This window comes from Eurypyga helias, unplaced genomic scaffold (assembly GCF_000690775.1).
Source record: "Eurypyga helias isolate BGI_N326 unplaced genomic scaffold, ASM69077v1 scaffold12286, whole genome shotgun sequence".
Lineage (NCBI taxonomy): Eukaryota > Metazoa > Chordata > Aves > Eurypygiformes > Eurypygidae > Eurypyga > Eurypyga helias.
Genome location: NW_010254727.1, coordinates 7,746 through 27,923, shown reverse-complemented (window position 1 = coordinate 27,923; position 20,178 = coordinate 7,746). Strand labels below are relative to the sequence as shown.

Below are 20,178 nucleotides of genomic sequence, written 5' to 3'. Positions count from 1 at the left end.
AGCACTTCTTGATTATTCATAAATAAATTAATTATGAAGCAGCATACTGATAAACACCTTTGTTCTTTCAAATCAGTTGCTTTTTATTCTTCATGTTTATCTTTTATCATTACCAAGACAAATTCTGAAGCTCTGATTCAGACCATGATTCATGGAAGAATCAGATCTCGGCACAGAGTAGAAACCCACGCAAGTTTCTGCGGATTTGGATTAATAATATCTTGTGTCAGTTTGACATAAACCATTTGGGAAAGGTCAATGCAGAAAGCACCTACTATAGCTGCCCCAATTTTAATTCCCCTGTTAAATACAGCCCACTGAACAATACCTCCCTTACCTGATAACGTAAATAATTAAAATCACTTTTATCTGGCCCTTCTGTAGACGTGCATATCACCCATAAGACAGTTTTCTTGATGATTTTGAGTGTTAGTAAGGTTTCTTGCTCTGTCTTTTGTATCTTTACCTAAGCAAAGGTTTTCTATTTTTATCTGTGTATTTGCTGTTAATACACTACTTTGCACCTGTGACAAGGCAACAAAAAGGCCCCAATACCATTCATGAACCATCTCTGCTCTGTTCTGCTGTTCTCAAGAGGTCTAGAACTGCAATTGTCAAATACACCTTCACTGGAAAAAATGCACTCAAAGAAGTTAATGCACCATAAAATATTTCAAAAACTTACACTTAATATTTCTTCTCGGGATTTCATTCTCAAGAGATGTTTTTTAACCTTGTGTGTTTTCATGTTATGCAGTTATAATGAATACCTCACTATAATTTAAATTTTTTTTAAGATAGATTATATGCAATTAGCATAGCATTAGATTCAGTTATGGAAGTTAGCACATGTATCATTCACAATATGAGGTGGCACAAATAAAGAACATGCCAGTTCTAATGAAACTTATCCAAACTGCCCTCTCTGCTCCCTTTTAATTCTTTCCTTTACATAAAAATTGATTCTGAAAACAGCAACATCTATACAAAAATTATAAATATCTACCAGTTTTGTCAGACGTTAGAGTATTTTCTAACATATTGAGTAAATTATTTCTTAGGAGTTTCTACACTGAACTGATTATTATGCAATAGTTTTCTTGTAAGCACTTGTTTTTTATGTCTGATATTCATAACTAATGAATGGAACATCAATACATACCTGCAATTTCTTCTATGGAGTTAGCTCTCATGTCCAAAAGAACTGTGCCGTTCAGGATACAGCTTCTCAGTTCAAACAAGCTATGAAGCGACAGTGTGGCAACATAGGGTTTGCTCCACCTCTCTCCACCATCCTCTACATCTTCTTCAAACTTCAACCACCTGTGCAAACAACCAATTTTATAACTCCATAAAATTACTTTCATTTCACTTTATTCTTTCTTTGTAGGAAATACGAGAAACTTCCCCTGCATGCTTCTTCCCATGTCATACTGCATTATACCATTTTTTAAGATAAACTGACCACAGAGATAAAGAGAAGCGTATTAAGTAATCGTTATTCTACTTTACAAAAACTTTGAGTAATTCTTTGGCATACAATGATATTTCTACGATAGAACAACAAGTAGTATGAAAAGGATAGAGGACAACAATTTTTGGTAGAGCAAAAGAAAAGCTACATATAGAACACAGGAGAGAACTTTCTCCACTGTGTTTGGACTAAACAAAATGGAGACATTTTTGATTTAAATTAAATATACTGACAGATTCACACTTTACAAAATCCATCCATTATCATCACCATAATCTTTTCACAAAAGGCACTCTTATGAGCTTCATTAAAGCTGTTAGGTATTTAACTGCACTAAGCTACTCATAAAAGCAGCAAAACGTATGCAAAATATAGGATATTTTCCATTTACAAGTTCACTCAATTAAAATGAAAAACCTCACACACATACATGCACACACAAAGCAATGTGTAAACACTTGTAACAGTCTTTCAAGCTCCAAAATATGGGCCTTACTTATGCGAAACACCCATGTGAATGACATGAAATAGCACTTTAGAATGCAGTAACAACATCATAGCCCACTAATTTGAACCTCATTTGCCTGCTCTCAGGCTCAGTGTAAATCTGGAGAGGCTTCACTGAAGTAAAAGGACACATGAAACTTAGGAGAAGACCAAATCTTTTATTACTAGCCAGCTGGATGACTTTTTAATTGCTGACTGATAAAAATTACAAAAAATGTTGAAAGATTAAATAAACACACAAAAAAGAAAACTGTCATATGCGAAAGTGTTTTAAATTAAAGTTACTAAGTCTTTCATGCATGCACAGGTGTAGCTGCATTGAGCCACACAGCCTACCAGCTTGGCAAGGTCTGAACGGCTGCAGCCACAGGAAAAGCCTCTGTCACTTGACTCAGCTATGCCGTATGGACCAGGCAGAATCTCACACCTTGACAGCACCTTCACACTTATTTCCAGACAACCGGGAAGCGTAGAGCCTTAAGACCTCTAAACCTGGGCAATTTCTAATTTTACCACACCTCACAGCCGAGTAGCACAGCTAACAGAGCTGTCTTCTGTTCGTGGGTCACCTGCCTACTTCTGTTCCTGCCTGTATAATATGCCTCTGTAGCCACATTTTAGACACTTTCTTCCTTTCAGTCCGTATGTAACAGATTCTTCCCCTTCTGATGCCATCCTGTGAGCAGCCACCACTTCACTGACCATCACCAGCATATCTGCTCCCTTCCTGAGGCATTCTGTTTCTTCTAGCTGCTTCCTAATCACTCTCCCACTACCGCCATACACAGTTTGTACCCAAATCCTCAGCTCCTCCATAATCTCTCATCTCCTTCTCTTTGTATTTTAAGATTTTTTTCCCTCCACTTCTGCACTGGCCAATTTACATATCTCATCTTTGCCCATGAGACCTCCCTTATCAGACCTGCGTTCTCCACTACCTTCACTGCAATCCCTCTTCTCTTCCCAGCACAGCCAGGCTACCTCATTTACCTTTTCGTTCTTGCAGAGAAGCAGCAAGAAGGATGCAGCACACAGAGAAATTCGCTTCCACAGAGCTGAACCATGAAATTGAATTTGCATATGCAAATGAGGTCTTCCAAATCGATTTTCCATCACAAATTAACACACCCCACCCGCACCAAATTGAAAGCCATGGTTTGAAATGGAGGAGCTACAACAACTCGTAAAAGTTACCAAGAAGCATGCAAGAAGAAAAATGTTGTCCTTACTTTTTTCGTTTTGCAGTTGCACTTAATTCCCTAAGAAGAGGCTGCTCCCTGCTTACGGCACTCCTGTTTCCAAGTTAAAATATGCTCGACCTGTTTGTGGCCTTAATATCACAAAAATGGTGCATTTATTGTCCTTTTTAAACTGTGTGATCTACTGTAGGTGACCCTGCTCTGGCAGGGGGGGTTGGAGTAGATGATCTCTAGAGGTCCCTTCCAACCCCTTCCACTCTGAATGTGTGAACTGCCTCCAAAGGCTCTGCAAAATATCTGTATTTTCATCCTCTCGTACCTCTGGTTTTGTTCATGTTTCTAATCTCTTCAGGAGTTTTATTACAGCCTGTCCTTGATGTTACATTTTGAATATACTGACCAATTCTGAACAGAGTAATAAACGGCAAACACGTTGTTAGAAGTTTCATTAAGACAGGTGACTGGAGAGAGGCAGGCTCATCATCAGCGCCTGTAACTTACTGGGGACAGAGAGACAAGAAAAGTCTAAATCATGGAAACAGCTTCAATTAAGAGTTTATGGTGTCAGTAAGACATCAAAGCTTGCACACAACAGAAATCCACAGGGAAATACTGCTACTGCTCAAATAATCGTACTCGCCATCATGATCATCTGCATCTGAGTTGCAATCAATTTGAATAGTAGAAGTCTATGGGTTGCATCCAATTTCCTACTGTTATTAAAACTCAGGTGTTTAAACACATTATCATACATTGTTACTTCATAAGCAAACAGACTAGTACATAAACGTAAATCATACCCAGCTGAGAGAATTCGAGATTTGGAATAAACTTCTATTTTGATTTTAATAAGCATTACATGAACTTACTCATCTCATCAAGGGAAAAATCATGTTTATCACCTTTTATCTTTTCAGAATTATTGCTCTGTTATGTTAGATAATTCTTATTTAGCATATCAAATGAGAAACAGCAGCAGAAAATATGAACCAAACAAATCTCTCATCTCACACACAGTCATTCAATTTTAAGTATTCAAGTGGTTTTTAAAATGCTAATACCACTTTAACAACTCTGAATTCATGTACACCTTTCAAGGATAGAAATGGCTTTGAAATCCAAATTCAGGCATGGATCCCAAGTTTCCCAATTTTCTTACTCTTTCCAGTTTCTCAGAGAAAAAGACAAATACTAACATATTTATTTTTGCAGTTTAACCCTGTAAATTGATATGCTTGATAAACAGAAGCCTTTCATAATTTCCCTGAAAAGAACACCAACCCCATTCGTGTACTGAGCTCATGTGTCACGTATCCCATGAGCTTGGAATATATTCAGTTATTTTACTTGTGTCTGGTCACACAGAAGAGCAGCTTCAGACTAGCACAGGTGTATCAATGATACAGCTGAGTTCCTCCGATGGCATACTTGCTGGAACAAACATGCCACCAGGAGTTTCAGCAGGTGATGTTACTAGAGAAAAAATATTAGTCAGATGTGTATGTGTACATAAATACACACGTTACATCTTCTGAAGCCACCGCCATCGATTTGTCAGGCGTCAATAAAAGTGCACACTTCGTTGTGGATTCAGTTACATTTTGGTGCACAGTATAAAGCGGGTGAGTTGAACATGATCTACTTCACGGTCTTACGTCTGCAGCAGAGCTGGAGTACAGATTCACTCACAATCCACTCAAGAGTCAATGTTATTAATGGCATCGTACAATCTGTATAAATTTCCACATGAGCTTTCGCCTGCCTATGCCAATTTGAAAATGAACCAAAATAAACAAGCATGTCAGCAACAAAGCAGAAGTGACAAACCAAAGGTTTTGGGTGACCTAATTCCTTTGGAAGAAAGTTTTGATCCTGGGGAGGTGCATTTTCACTTCATAATTTTCCCCAGTACATCCATTTTTGAACCACTATTAACAACTTATTTTCTAAACTATGGACACAGGTTTATTTTCATAATTGTGCTGTTCCATTCAAATTCAAGCCTTAACACTTTCCTGTTAGATCCGAAGTGTCTATTTTCCTCCTTACTACATATTCTTTTCTGTTCCAGAAACATAGTGATATTCTCCCAAAATTTCACTTGATATTAGCAGATGAATCCCAACAGTTTGTGTAAAACCTGCTACAAATGAGGCACTACTTTCCAGCCATGACCACAAAAGGCTATTAGGATAGATCTGAACATGAACTGCTTTACTAATAGCCGCAACTTGCAACTATACTATTGCGTGTATTAAATAAGCCCAACCGTTATGCCTCAATGTGTTCCTCCACAATATTACTGTAAATACTTTTTGGGGGGTAGAAATTATACATCATGCGTTCTGTACACAATTGTGCAGCTGGGCCACGTACAAAAACAATTATATTAAGACTGACTATTGATCTTAAAAGGTACATATTTCTTCTGGCTTGAAATCAATTAATGGGGAAAAATTAATTCTTTTTATCACTGTATCAACATAACTAAGTTAGTTAGCAAGGAGAAAGAAACAACTCCAGGGATGGGACAGCCTAAATCAGATCTTGGACTGGAATGGGCTGTAACAGCAGTGCAATTTCTTGCTCCTACTAATTCATCTGCAGAAATGCTTCCATTCATGAGAAATGTTTTTTAAAAAATTTTGAGGCTGAACTGCGCATGCAATTTCAATCAAACTGAAATCATGGAGATTTACTGCATCAGAGTCAACTCAACCCTTCAGTATATGTGGAGCTTGGCAGAATTAATACAGAACCACTTAGTGCCATCACTCTCATTGATCATAATTAATGACCAAGTCTTCCTCAGCATCGCTTGCATTTAAACTCATCTACCTGGAACTATGTTCAAAGCCAGACAATAAAATTTAGAAATACTTCCAGTGGCATTTTCCACACAGATGGAAAACATATAATCCTGGAACAGCACCAAACACAGGGTGCAACCTCTCCATACCATGCTTTTAATCAAATCAGTATTTCTGAAGTCCTGAATCAACCACCAGTATTGAAAATGATCTATTCTATTAGTTGGTAAGTATATGATCTTGCACAGTACACACCATCCGATCTCTATTACTCTACAGAGTCACCTTGTTCTTTGTGTATGGTATCTTTATCTACTGCTAGAGTAACAATACCTCCTAATTTCTTGTCATCAGCAAGTTTCATTACTATAATCCTATTTTTTGTCATTCATTAATAAAGCCATTTATTAAGACTAATTCTTCAGAAGTTAGTTGTCACTATCTACTACACTAATAGTTTAATCTTTCAGCATGACTTGCTCACCTCTTCGACTAGTTCCTTACCCACTAATATTTTTACACTAAAACTGAGTTTAAATATTAAATTACCACTACTATATGATAGTATATGTAAATATACTAAACATCCTACTATTTTTATCCTATCAAATGCTTGACAAAAAAAAAAAATTAGATCCACTGTTTTTCCACTATCAGAAAAACAAAAGTCAATCATCTGAATAAATAGCATAACATAACAAGTTAGTCTGACATGATATACCATTATATTGCATTTTATGCAATTTTCCACTTACCTCTTAGTTCTGACCATTTTTATCCTTTACTGAATGGTATTGGTGTGTTTGCTATAGTACAACAACCCACCTGACAGTTTCTCAGAAATACAGGATTGACACACATATCCTTTCAGCTTTCTAGAATGGAAATTATTGCACCCTCTTATTTGCACAGATATAGCACTTCAACTCTTGCCTTCACTTTGAATTTGGTCATTTTATTGCCATCTCTCCCTTTTCAGCCAACCCATGTCAAATGTTGTCTGAAATTTCTGGATCCAGACTGAAAAAGATCATTTATCTTGACCAGTTCTTTCTGCATGGCAGCTCCTCCTCGTCTTTGTTTTCATCTTACTTCTAAAGCTAAAGAAATTTTGACTATTGGCTATAATACTTCACTCTTGTATTTTCTGAGGTCAAAAAAATACAGTTTTCTTGGCTGTTTTGTCCTGTCCTTTTTCAATCTCAGCTTGTTTCTGTTTAACATTTTTGATTCTTTAGTTCTCAAATGACAACTGGGACGACTGTACATACAGAAAGAGCAATCTAATTAGAAATTGCTTTATTTCACCTATTCCTTTCAAATTCAACCTTGATTAAGTATTTATGTCAATAACATTTGTTATATTTCAAAAACAATTCTTTGATGATCTACAAAGCGATCTTTTAAGTTGAACCAAAGAAGCTGCTATTTCCCTGCTTAAAAATAACTTACACCACAATGATTTTTATTTTTACTCACAGTAGAAGCTGATACCTTTCCTAGAAGAGAACCTATGTACTCCTAATCAGTATGAGAACACTGCAGATTATTAACTTGATTAAATTTTTCTCTTTCTGAATAGTAATAACATTATTCAGGGACACTACTACATTCATTTTGCAGCACAATCCCCATATGAGATTTTTCTACATGTAAAGGTCTATATTTAGCTTTTGCCTATGCCTCCTATGGACACAAAAAGGAAGGAAAGGGTCATAGAAAATTCCATGACTCCCTAGGAAAGCAGCAGTTTGCAGTAAAATTAAAGAGAAAGCTAAAACCCACATTCATGCCAAAGAGTCCATGTAAGTAATTCCCCCCAAACCCTTTCAGAAACTCCATAATTTTAATCATGTTGACACCCACGATGTGGTCCACACACTTCTGGGCACACTGAGGAACACTGTCAACAAATACTGGTGGGGAAAAAGAGAATTAAGGTTCCAAGAAGAGAAATGAAGCAAGGCTTACAGGGAGATGTAAAGCCTTAATGAAACCAAGTAAGTCGTCTGCCATTTAGGTGCTCAAGGAAACAAACATGAAAAGAAAAAAGTTCTGTTCCACTATTATTCCCTTTGGCAGAAATGCAATCTAAACACTCTTTTTGCACTAATTTTGTAGAAATAAACTAAACCAAAATTGAATATTCAAAGTCTCAAAATCAACTGTTCCTTGATAGTTAGAATATGTAAAAGTGTTATTGCTCCAAAAGTAATCTCATTCCTTGCTTTTATCTTTTTATAAGGGTAATTTTATCCATTTCTTGAGGATTCAAACAGAATATGAAGTTTGAAAGCGTCTTAAAATTACGAGCTAAAATATTAATAAAACCAGTAAGTTTTAAGTCATACATACGATATAAGTTTACTTTGATTTTTTTCCCCTTGATATTCATTCTGACCTATATTTCACAAATCCAGATGAAAACATTTGGCTCTGGGAAATGACAAATGCTGTAGTAATACTAGCAGTCAAAGGATTAAAATTACAGTTTTATTTAAGCTCTATATCCAAAATCTGTTCCTGAGTTTGCCACAGCTTTGAAATCATTCCTCAACACACCAGCAACCAATAGTTAATTTTTAAAAACTCATAAAAACACTCACCTTGCTGTCTCCCTCCACTCCGCGTCCTCTCCTTCACGCCAACAAATTTCATCAAGCTCAGTAAAGAGATCATGAGGAATGTGTTCCTCGTCATCATCATCTGTTCCAAGAATAAACTGCACCCTTTGTGATGGGGTATCTGGGTAAAAATAAAAGTATCAAGTCCAGAACACCAATTTTTTTGCCCTGAGCAAGCAAGAATCTAAAATGTTATGAGATTATCCAGACTCTTTCATCCGTATCACTTACTGCTACACAGAAAACATATAGTTATGCTGTACGAACATTTATACACAAACACCTTCAGACTGAGACCTCTATCTACTGTAGTTGTCTAGTCTGCTAATTAAACAAACTCATCTAAAGATAGAACGTGATATACAGAAATAGTGACTACTGGAAGCTGGAATGATATCTCACAGGAAAAAGGCAGCACAGACAGCAGCATAGATATAGCTGATAAAAGTCTTTTCCTCCAACATTACAAAAACTACTTTGTCACATCTTAAATGTAAATCTACAGATCTAACTCAGCTCACAAACTGGTGTACCAAATGTCCTTTCTTTGTTTTACCTAGCAGAAGAAAGCAAGGAAAATAAAACCCTCTAACATCAATATATAACTGGGAACTTCAAAAAGAGTACAGCACCATCTACACCTACCATCCTCTGACCCTTCATAAACTATTCCTATATTGTTAAGCTGTTCCTCATGAACAAGTTGTTTATCTGTCCCAGCTTCCCCATTTTATTCTTCCTGTCTCTGTCTTCCTTTTACATTCCTCTTAGCAGTTACTTTTCTTCATAACCTTTCAGTGCAGACCACTAAATATATTTTGGAGACATAATACTCTTTATTCATATCACTCTAGAAAATTTCAGGCCCTCACAGAGCACCTTAACGTATGTGTATACTCAGTTTCCATAGCTTGAATGTTGTTAAGTCTTTAAAAAAAAAAAAAAATCCTATTTCCTTATTTAAATACAAATCTCAAATGAACAAACCCTGAATGAAATTCAGTCTCGAGAAATACATTGTTATTTTTTCTGCTAATGTATTTTACATTTCTGAGAGGAACCAGAAGTCCTCTGCGAGACCTGATAGGGGCCAGGTTGCCAGTCAACTGAAAAATTGATTATCCAGCAGAACAGCTCAGTGATTCCTTGAACATTGTCTAAATGAAGTTCTGTTCTACAACCATATTTGTAAGACAAGTACGGTATTTTCCATCCAGAAGTGAAGAGCATCACTGCATAGGATCCTCAAGAATTTTGGAAAAACTGAGATGATAGCACTCACTGAATGCTAGTTAAAGAGCAAATACAGCAAGGATAAAAATAAATAAATGGGCCACTGATACAGGAGATAGCAAATTTACTAGTACTACCAGAAAAAGCTACAGCAATTAAACACACAAACATGACAGTCTTCACCTGAGATCTATTTGTTTAGAGTGTAAAGACACAGTACAGTCAAGCCTACTAAGTCCTTCACAAAGCAAGGAAATGAAACCCAGGAGGAAGTATGGGATAGGAGGGAGGAAGAGAGATAGGGTCAGGTACTACAAACTCTAGAGAATGAAACTGCAGGGGGACAGCTGAGGGGACAGAAATTACTTTTGATGACTCATTAAAAAACAGCAACAACCTCCTCCACTTTACACTTTCCTTCATTCCTCTTCTCTCTCACTGTTCATTCCTTTTTTTGTTTTAAGACCAATATGAACCTCTGTTCTAGACCCTCTTCCAGCCTCTACCACAAGCTTGGAACAAGCCACAGCTTTACTCTGACACCAAGCTGGAAACGGGGGCGGGGAAGAAAGAAGTTATTATTTGCCGTAAAGAACAATAATTTCATTTCAAGGACAAAACCCCGAGAGAATTAAACAATAGGAGCACTATATATACATATTTTTTCATCAGATCTGTTGGTTCTACTTATAAAACTGAGTTAACAACATTACTCATGTAAGCAATGCCAGATGGATTTGGCTCTTCTTCACAGGAGTAATAAATACCAAGTATGTCATTAATGCGTTATATAGAAAATGAGTAATATGTGATTCAAAAACAGTATGAAATAATACTTCAATTGCTGACTGTCAAACTGTAATAACTTAATCCTCAGTGTAGAAGCATAATATTTGCAAACTAGGACACTTACATCTTTTTCAATTCTAGGACAACAGAAATTGGTTTGAACATTATGTGTCTATCCCCACCTTCAAGCATTACAGCCAGTGAAAAAAAATCTTCATACTATTATTGCTATTTCTAAAAAGTAATGAAAGTGATCTATATGAAGCTAAAAAAAATCAAATTATTCAGACTAATCTGTTACCTTAGTATTTCTATTGCTGCAGTTGTCTTATATCACAGCAGAGAGATATTAGAAGCAACATGAATTTAAAGTTCCACATTAAGCAGCTGATGGTTCTCCCAAGTAAATGGCTCATCCCCAGTTCATTAAATCCTCCACAACCAGCTGGGACTGGGCAGAAAGTCAGGTACACAGCAGGAGCACCACAAACAACCACCCATGCTCACCTAGTAACGATCGCGGTCAGAAGGCGCAGCAGCTTTCTGCTTGCTCTGGCTCCCACAGCCCGTGGGAGCCTCCTGCCAGATGCTGCTATACCTGGGTTTCACTGGGCTTCTGCTCACAGCATCCTTGCAGCACAGACATCCAAACTACTTCCACACCTCAAATTCATTGCATCCATGGAAAACCTGAGTATTCCACGTTTTAATATCTGTGTAACTCCACTGTACTGTTAAAAGGGTAAAAATTAAGACCTGGTGGATACACTATTGTCAAAAGCACAAATTCAGACTGAGATTCAGTGCTGCAGAAAGAAGGGAGCCTGCAGCAACCTGACATACTGCTCACTGCTATGATTGTGAAGTCATTAACATCCCTAAAACTAGATCGAGGTGAGGACACAGACATGCCAAACAGCAGAACTGAAAGCCATAATTGCTAATTCCCAGAGGGGAACATGAAAAGCTGTTCCCTCGAACACCACTAAGTGCAGACAGGGGAAACAGTGGCCTACCTCACCATCCCACGCTGCGAAACACATGTGGGAAGGAACCATAACTGGTATTTCCCCCATTTAAAACATCCCCAAGCATAACCACAATTCTGAGTAGGACTGCTCCGTCTTGCCTAAGGAAACAAGGTAAAACAAGGCTTGGACCGAGGTAAGAAAGCAGGATCATTGTCAGTCATCCCACATCGATTCAGCCCAGCGAACAACCTGCTCCACTGCGTCATTCAGAGCGATACACATCTCTTCAGCGCGTGCCATGATTTCTCCTGAGACAAACTGCCCTGCCATCAGGCAGAACTGCACGCGATCTGCCTAAGCCATACCAGAAGCACAGCCTTGGGTACTGTCACGGTTTAACTCCGGCTAGCGAAATTCCACAAAGCCACTCTCACAAATCCCCCTTTTTTTTTGAAAAAGAAATAAGGAAGCCCATAAAATTGAGATAAGAACTATTTACTAATTAAATCTAAATTAATATATACAAATACTGCTAATAATAAGTAATCAAAATAATACAAAATAAAACATACGATACAATTTCTCACCACCCACTGACCAATGCATAACCAGGTGTTGAGTAGTGAGAGTCAGACCCAGAGAGGCGGAGAGCCGCAGGCCAAGAGCGATCACAGCCCAAGGGCCAGAGCCCAAGCACTGTCACAGCAGATTCCGAATGAACCCTATCAGCAATAGCACAAGCAGGAAAAGTAAACAAGCCCACCAACTGCCTCATAAACAAGCCAGCACAGGAGTTAGCAAAGCAGGTAACGCAGGAGTCAGGGTGAGGATTAGCAAGTGTATGGGAGTGAACAAGAGAGGGTAAGGGATAGAGAGTAATGGGTCCTGGACCCCCTCCTCGCCTCTGTCCCCAAGCATGACGTACTATGGAATGAAATACTTCCTTGGTCAGTTTGGGTCAGGTGCCTGAACTGTGTGTCCCAGCACTGCCTGTAGCAAGACAGTGAGAGCTGGGAACGCAGCTGCAGCATCAGAAGCACAGAAAGACCTTGAATCTGGTGCAGGCATTCCCCAGCACCAGCTAAGACCTTATCAGTACTGCTCCCTGCATCCAGGAACAGCTTCCTAGCAGCCAGGGTAAAGAGAGGTAACTCTTTCCTGATCAAACCCAGCACAGGTACGTATAAAATCTATTCCAAATTCTGTCCTCTGCTCTTGATAAACTCTAGAAAGGGTACAGAAATTCATTTCTAGTAACACTCTATTAGTTCAATTGTCAGAACAGGTTTCTGTATTTCTAAGCCTGTTGAGAACCTGCACTTAAGGGTAGCATTAGTAGGCTAATACTTCTTAGTGGAGTCAGTAGATGTAGAGGTGAAAAATTACTTTTTTCTACATTAGAAAACATGCTAAATGTTAAAATAAAACTTACAATACAAAAATTCACATAAGGTAGTAAACATCATAGACAAGATTTAATCCATGCCTCATGCTCTTGTACAGTCACATCAAAGTCATATTAAATATACAAACTGTTTTTTCTTTGGTTGCCCACTGCACAGGACAAGCTGCACAGGGAGTGAACTGGTGTAACACAGCTGATATCTGTAACAACTCCTTTCAAACAAAGGGGAAACGGTGTGAAAAATTCACAGGATCACAGAAAAGAAAGGATCATTTCACATACAAACATTCGTCATCCTGCTTGCACTCACCAAGGAAGTGGTGGATAGGGGCTCTCCCCCCACCTCCTTCCTGTGCAGACTGGACTTTGCCCTTCAGCTCAGCAATCAGTAAAAGCAGGGATCATTAATTTCATTTTTTTTTTTAATTAGAAAACATGATAAAAATTAAAACCACATTTACATTACTGAAGTGCACATGAAATAGTAAACAGCCAGACATCACACTTCCGAAAACCTCTTCACAGACTTCAGAAACCACGTTACACTGGGAGAAAGAACTGCCTTTCTTGCTCCTCTGGCATGTTATCCCTACATGTATAATCTTGTTTTCAGGAAGCGCTCCCTGCATTTTCTTCACATCAACTGTTACCATCACCTCAGGGCTATGACAAATAATCTTATCTTTTGGACCTGACAAGATGGACAATTCCCAAGCTTTTATTATTTTCTTTCTGCTAGACTCTTAAAAATGCAGTTATGATACATTATTTTAATCCAGATTTGCTGCAATCTACTCCACAGTTGCCCAGAGATTCAAATTTCCAAGTTTATCCTTCAGCAGACAAAGCCTAGAGTTAAGGGTAGGGGAATTCTCTTAACAGCCATACTCCTTACAAATAATTCAATTAACCTCAAAAGGCTATTAATGGGGCAATCTAGCAAATATAGTCAGCCAAGTCCTTTAATTATACTTTCTTCAAGCCCCTCGAGTAACCAAGAGAAGTCCCCATTTGCACTTCAGTTTTTCACTTGCCTTACCTTCAGAGAGACCTTCCTGAACTGTGTACACTGTCCTCTGTTAGGCTCACCTCCAGAGCTCCTCAGCTTCTCTTGCCTCATCCAGTATCATGAATTACAAATTTAAGCTTCTTTAAAACTAGAGAGTATAAAAGCCTGATTTCTTAAAAGAACAAGCCAAACCTTGCACCAGCTCCAACACTGTCTAGCCCCAGAAGACACCACAGGAGGCTGAAATCAAACCCCAATCCTCACAGCTGTGTTCACCCTCACAAAACCTGTCCTTAAAGACATCCACCTGAGAGCTTAAGTCTTGCTATTCCCCCCCATTTTAAAACAGAAACATAAATATTTTCACCTCATAAGTGTGAGAGCTATTTTACTGGTTACAGGGAAAAAAAACAGACACCAAAGACACTGAAAATTGCCACTAAAATCCACATAGATACCAAGACAAGTGCAACCCCACCAGCCAAAGGGAAATCTGCACCAGACTTTCAGTGCCACCATGACCCACAGCACTGATGGAGAAGTCCCAGGGCTGGCACCCATCACCCTTCCAAACAGCACCAAGGAGATGCTCTAGGCTAGAAACAGCTTTTTTGCCCAACTAGTTTTAATTTGCATCAATTCCCTAATATAAATCACCAAACAGCCACAAGGAAAGCAGTGGAGGAGCTTAAAGCAGGCATGAAACTGGGGCCTTAATTACAACAGCAGCTTCAGCTGAAAATGGTAAACCTCTTCAGGAAAGCAAATAGCATTACTGCATTTTTAACTGGAGTGGGTAATTAAACTGAATTTCTCCTCTTCTTCCAAAAATTTATGAGGCAAGATGGTGGAGGTCTAGGTTTTGAAATCACTTAGCTTACAGTTTTTACTACACAAAAAAGCCTCTCCATGAGCAAGCCATGTAATCTGAAAATTATGCAATTCAAAGGCACATCATTATGGCAAAAAGGAAACACGTTGTACAAGAGTGAACAGACGGTGAGAATCAGGTGTGGGAAAAACAAAACCAAATCCTAAATAACTGATCTGTGCCCCCAGATGACAGGACTCTACTCCTTTTTGCATTCCACTAACTACATATTCTACATATTATTCGGTTGCAAGCTATATATCTGCACATTGAGAACACTTGGGTTATTTTTGAAAAGTGACAGTAGGAGATCAAAAAACAGCTTCTGAGCTGCCATCAGAATATTCTAAAAGATCTATTCTCTGCAGAAATGTTCCCTCAGAAAGTAGCTGGTACAGCTTTCCCAGCCAGGATTCAAAGGGATTAGCAAGAAGCTCCCAGCCCTAAGCATTACATTGAGTACAGGTGTTTTCCAGGCATTTTGATACAAAGAAAACTGGTTAAGAAATTGGTTTTGACTGGACAAGAACCAGGTGGTACCAGTTTACTCTGAGTGGGGCCTGCACAGCCCCATAGCACTGTGTGCACCACACAGCTCCCTGAAGCAGTGATAGCAGAGGAAGATCTGCATCTAATGGTGCTTCACAGATGAAGTTATAAATTATACAGTTATAAATTATACTTCATCCCATGCTTCGTTAACTGAGCAGTCTGGAGCATTTCATGTCTGAATATTTCAGGCTTTTACTTGTTCCAGCATCTATATTACTCAGTTATAGCATCTTTGGCTTTTATTATACCTCTTTTCATACTTCACTGCTTCAAAACACTGCTAAATTATTCTCTTATATTACAAAAATACTAATGAATTGTTCCAATTTACTTCAAAGCACTGTTTTCTATAAGCTGGTCTCACAGTGCTTATAGTGTATTCTCTATCTTTCTTGCACCTGCTCACTGAAATCTTTCCCCTTCTCCCCCAAGCCCAGTTCCCAAGCACACAGCCTCCTACTATGCAGCAGAAATGCGTTAAGAGGGGTATATGGTGAGAGGGAGCTAACCACTTCTGTGTGTTCAACTAAATCAGAATGATTCATAAATTAAGGGACTATTTTGAATCTGCTCTCTTAGGTAGCACAGTCCCTCTATCGAGTTACGCATCAAGAGTAGGAAGTGCATTTGTCTTCCTTGCAACTTCCTTTAGACTTGGTACTGTTAGAACCTTGTGGCCATGGGAAATGAGAGCTAAGAAGCTCTGTTGAGGTTTAGGGGATTCAGATTTAGTGCAGGAAGACTCTGCTGCTCCCTTTGTGTAAATAAAGCATGGAAAACTATGCTTGTCTTCTCTCTAAATGCAATGCTTCTCCCCAGGCAGCAGAAAAACCCATCTGAAATTCCTGTAAGGGAAGTCCATAGTAAAAATGATGATATGGATACAGACCACAAATAATCCCTGTGTAATCTTCTCTGCCTGATCTGACTGTGCTTAACTGCTCCATCACTGTATAATTTTCAGATTTTCCTCCATAAAACAAATCACTTTCACTGTTATCTGTGGGATGTCACATTACTGCCTGAACTGACAGATGTCAAAGCTCAGTGCAAGGCTGGTTCTCTCACTAAACTTCCAGGAGTCACATAGCCAAAGATGAAAACCATCCAATTTTACTACTTAGGTATTATTTCGAAGTGGAAAAATTGGGTATTTCCAGATTTTTCTGAATGTTTGGTTGTTCTTTGGCTCCTTTTGAATTGTTATCACCCAAGCATATTAAAGACTATCTTCAGCATTCTGGATCCAGAGAAGACTTGCATGTTTCTGGCCTATTTCTTGTCCATCATGGGCTTTATGAAAGTACTAATTTATGTGACATGACCTGCACACCCTTTAATTGGTAGTTTACTAGTGAAAATGTGACTTACCAAAGTGCACCCCTGCACTTGTTTCTAAACGAGTATGCCTGTAGACAAGTGTTGTGAACACCAACTTACAAATACACTTCAAAACTGTATTTTTCATATTACTGCTATTCCCCTCTTGGAGCTCTCTTGAACATAGGCTGATTTTCACTTAACACAGGATTGTGTTGAACAGTGCATCTTATTGTATGCACAACTATCACAGACTATTAAGGACAGATTCAGGCAGTCATGTTTTTATTTTTTTTCTTTTGACATTAGGAAGGACATAAGCCTAGGTCTCCAGAAGTTGAAAGAACAGAGCTAAGTTCTCAGCCAAAATGTGTCACACACTGGCACTCAAATAAAACCAGATGACTCAACAGAAGACACTGCTTCATAGTTTAAGATATCTCGCTTTTTGGCTAATGTAACTTTCAATTGTTTCTTTTTAATTTGACATTATATGTATATATGCATATTCTTTTTGAAAACTATTTTAATAATTTATGAACTTTGTTGTTTTCCAAGAAACCAGTTTCAATATAGTATTGGGTCTCTGTACATTTGAAATACGTTCCAGACAGAACCACCACTGCCAATTTTTTCTTCACTGTTCAGTCTTCAAAACATAACTCATATCGACTAAGTTTGAAAAAGTCTTGACTTTGTTTCATTCTCAGTATAATTCACTGTGAAAAATTTGAGTATCTGAAGCTCTTTACAATATACTTCACCATCAGCACTTATAATCTACTTGCTTCAAAATTTTCTACGTATAGAATACAAACATTGGATTAAAATAAAGTCTTGCAATTACTATTCTGTCACCTGAAATTACACTGGTACGTTTCCCTAATGATTTAAAAACATTCTTCTCTTGCACACTGACAAACTGCTTTCTATACATGCTTACATTATATTTTCAACACCTACTATAATCTTGGACACTTCAGCATATGCACTTCTTTTTGTGAACAGTAAATAATATTCTTATATGTTTTGAGAGAAACCCTAACTTATTCATGACATATCTTTTTCTGTTCTCTGTTTTTTAATTTAAAAACTTGAGAATTTCAAGAGCTTTGTATCAAGTTTGTTTAATGAAAGGGTTTTTTTCCTGTTTGCTTCCAACTCCTCGGTTAACAGACTCATCTTACAATGGCACATCACAGTGTCATGTAAGGAAAAAGGCACACAATGTGGATCACTTCATATCCGACAAAACACTGCAGCTTCAGTAACATCAACATTATTATAAAACTAATTGTAAAGAACCACAACTCCTCTATGTTAAGTCTTAGGGACAAATAGTCCAGAACCTTCACTGAGGACAGCTGGTGCCATAAAGCACTTACCCTCTCTCAGTGGTGGTGGCAGCTTACCTTTATGAGGACACTCATGGACAGGCTCCTACAGTGGTAGAAATTACTGAGATTTCTCATGTGATGACTGCCCCTGGCTGCTGCCCTTCATCAGAAGAACAAATCTTAGCTCTCCAGCAGAGCTCTGGTGGGTTCTCTATAAACCCCGCTGCTAATCATGTCCAAGCCATAACAGGACAGAGCATGAGTAAACATACTGATGTTTACTATTAAGAAATCTATGCAAAAATAAAATTTGTCTTACCAAAAGGAGGAGACTCTCTCCCATCTTCTAACCCTGAATCTCGTTCTCTGTCTCTTTTTCTGTGTTTATGTCCACGGTGCCTATGGCGTCGGTGACTTTTTCTTCCGCCCAGTGGCACGTGAACTCCAATGAACAATGTTCGATGGCCTAGAGATAAGGAAAAGATACCTTTTAAAAGGGGGCTCTGGCAACATAACAACAACATTAACAACCATAATAGCATTAAAGGTATACTTATTATTATAATTGTGTACCTGTGTAATATTGATTATTATCATGTTAATAGTTGTAACATTATTGATTACAATGATGATGATGCAGCATCACAGATACACAACTGCTTGATACAGGACAAAATCGCAGAACCGAAGTCCTTATCATGAAGCATTACAATTTTTTTTCCCTTCAAATCTGCATCTTTGTGTGTGAACTTTCATTAAAGTCAGACCGGTGTTCTGTAAACTGTCTTCCAAAACAGTAACATGACGAGGCACATGGATCTCTTTGCCTTTAACATTTGGTAAAGCTGCTGTTTACTTTGTGTGTACAAGAACCTTACAAAACTGACTGGTATTTAGGAGCCAAACCTTGACAGAATTCTTGTGGGAAATTCACGGGGGAGGGCGGGGAGGGTGGTGGGAGTGAAGGGGGGTGTGTGTGGAAACAATAAAACACTGTGGAAGCTAGACTGTAAAATAATCCCTATACAACTTAATGTGCTCACATCGTAAATACACTGCTGGTAGCTTGGGATGCTTTCAGTTCTTCTATTTTATTTTCTAAAATACGTAAGAAGGTACACATTGCCATGCTTGCCAACATCTTTGAGCCCCTGAGCCTGAAGAATTCTATGCTGCTGATCAAGCCCAAAGGACTTCGCTCTCAGCTATCTGGGCTAACAGGGTCAGAGCACAGTAGAACATTTAGAAGGGGAAGAGCACAGGAGAAATGTGCAGAAAGTACCACAAAACAGAACAAATGGGAAAGGAATCGTGACTCACTAGAGGCAGGTCTCCTACATTTACTCAGCAGAAAGACACAGTCCAGATTACTCATCTCAAATAACATTTATTTTCTCCTTGAAATGAGCATAACACAGCTAGCGGATAATTGCTGCTTTGCTGTAATCATTCAGCAGTGTCAATCATATGAAAAAGGTCAAGAACATTAAAATAAGGTAGCACGTGATCTCTAATCCCATGGAGACTCCGGGGGGAGCAGAAAACACAGCAAGGCTGCGTTTGTCACAACACATCAGAGAAATGCAGGGCCGATGAGAATTCGCTGCAGAGGCAGAGCTAAAAAAGCTGGAGAAAAGGCTCTGGACACCACACCTGTTACTTCCCCAACCTTGATTCATTCAGAGGGGACTAGAAAGCAGAGGCATCCATTTTTGCGAAACTATTCTTATACAGTCAGGAGATTTTTCTGAAGCAAAGGCCACAGATAGGAAAACTATTTATTTATTTATTTATTAGATACCTCCTCCTTCTTGCTTATTAGATTTAACCCAAGAAATGATTTAAAGACAACTGTTGCCTTTGCTGTAGTTAAATGTATTGCAGTCAGTGGTGCATGAAACAAGGAAAAATGTATTCCATTAGAAGCATTTATTAAAAAGTTACTGAAGGACAGAAGTAATGTAGTTCTCAACACCTCCTTGTCCCTTCCCTTGGGTAGGAAAAAAAAACCAAAACAACATTTTGAAAGGATCGTCTTCCTAAAGCTTTAAACTTTTCCACAGGTGCAAATACACTG

General features: G+C 38.3%; 1 protein-coding gene across 1 annotated transcript in view; it reads right to left on the bottom strand.

The window, feature by feature from the left end:
- The window catches only part of SLC4A10 (solute carrier family 4, sodium bicarbonate transporter, member 10), a gene marked incomplete at its 5' end in the record, with an annotated part of 80,610 nt that extends 62,043 nt beyond the window's left edge, over positions 1 to 18,567 (bottom strand). The window contains 3 exons of the mRNA XM_010153115.1: positions 1,163 to 1,323; positions 8,597 to 8,735; positions 18,421 to 18,567. Of these exons, the coding sequence (XP_010151417.1) occupies positions 1,163 to 1,323; positions 8,597 to 8,735; positions 18,421 to 18,567 (447 nt within the window). The remainder of the gene's footprint in view (positions 1 to 1,162; positions 1,324 to 8,596; positions 8,736 to 18,420) is intronic.
- Positions 18,568 to 20,178: the final 1,611 nt, after the last annotated feature.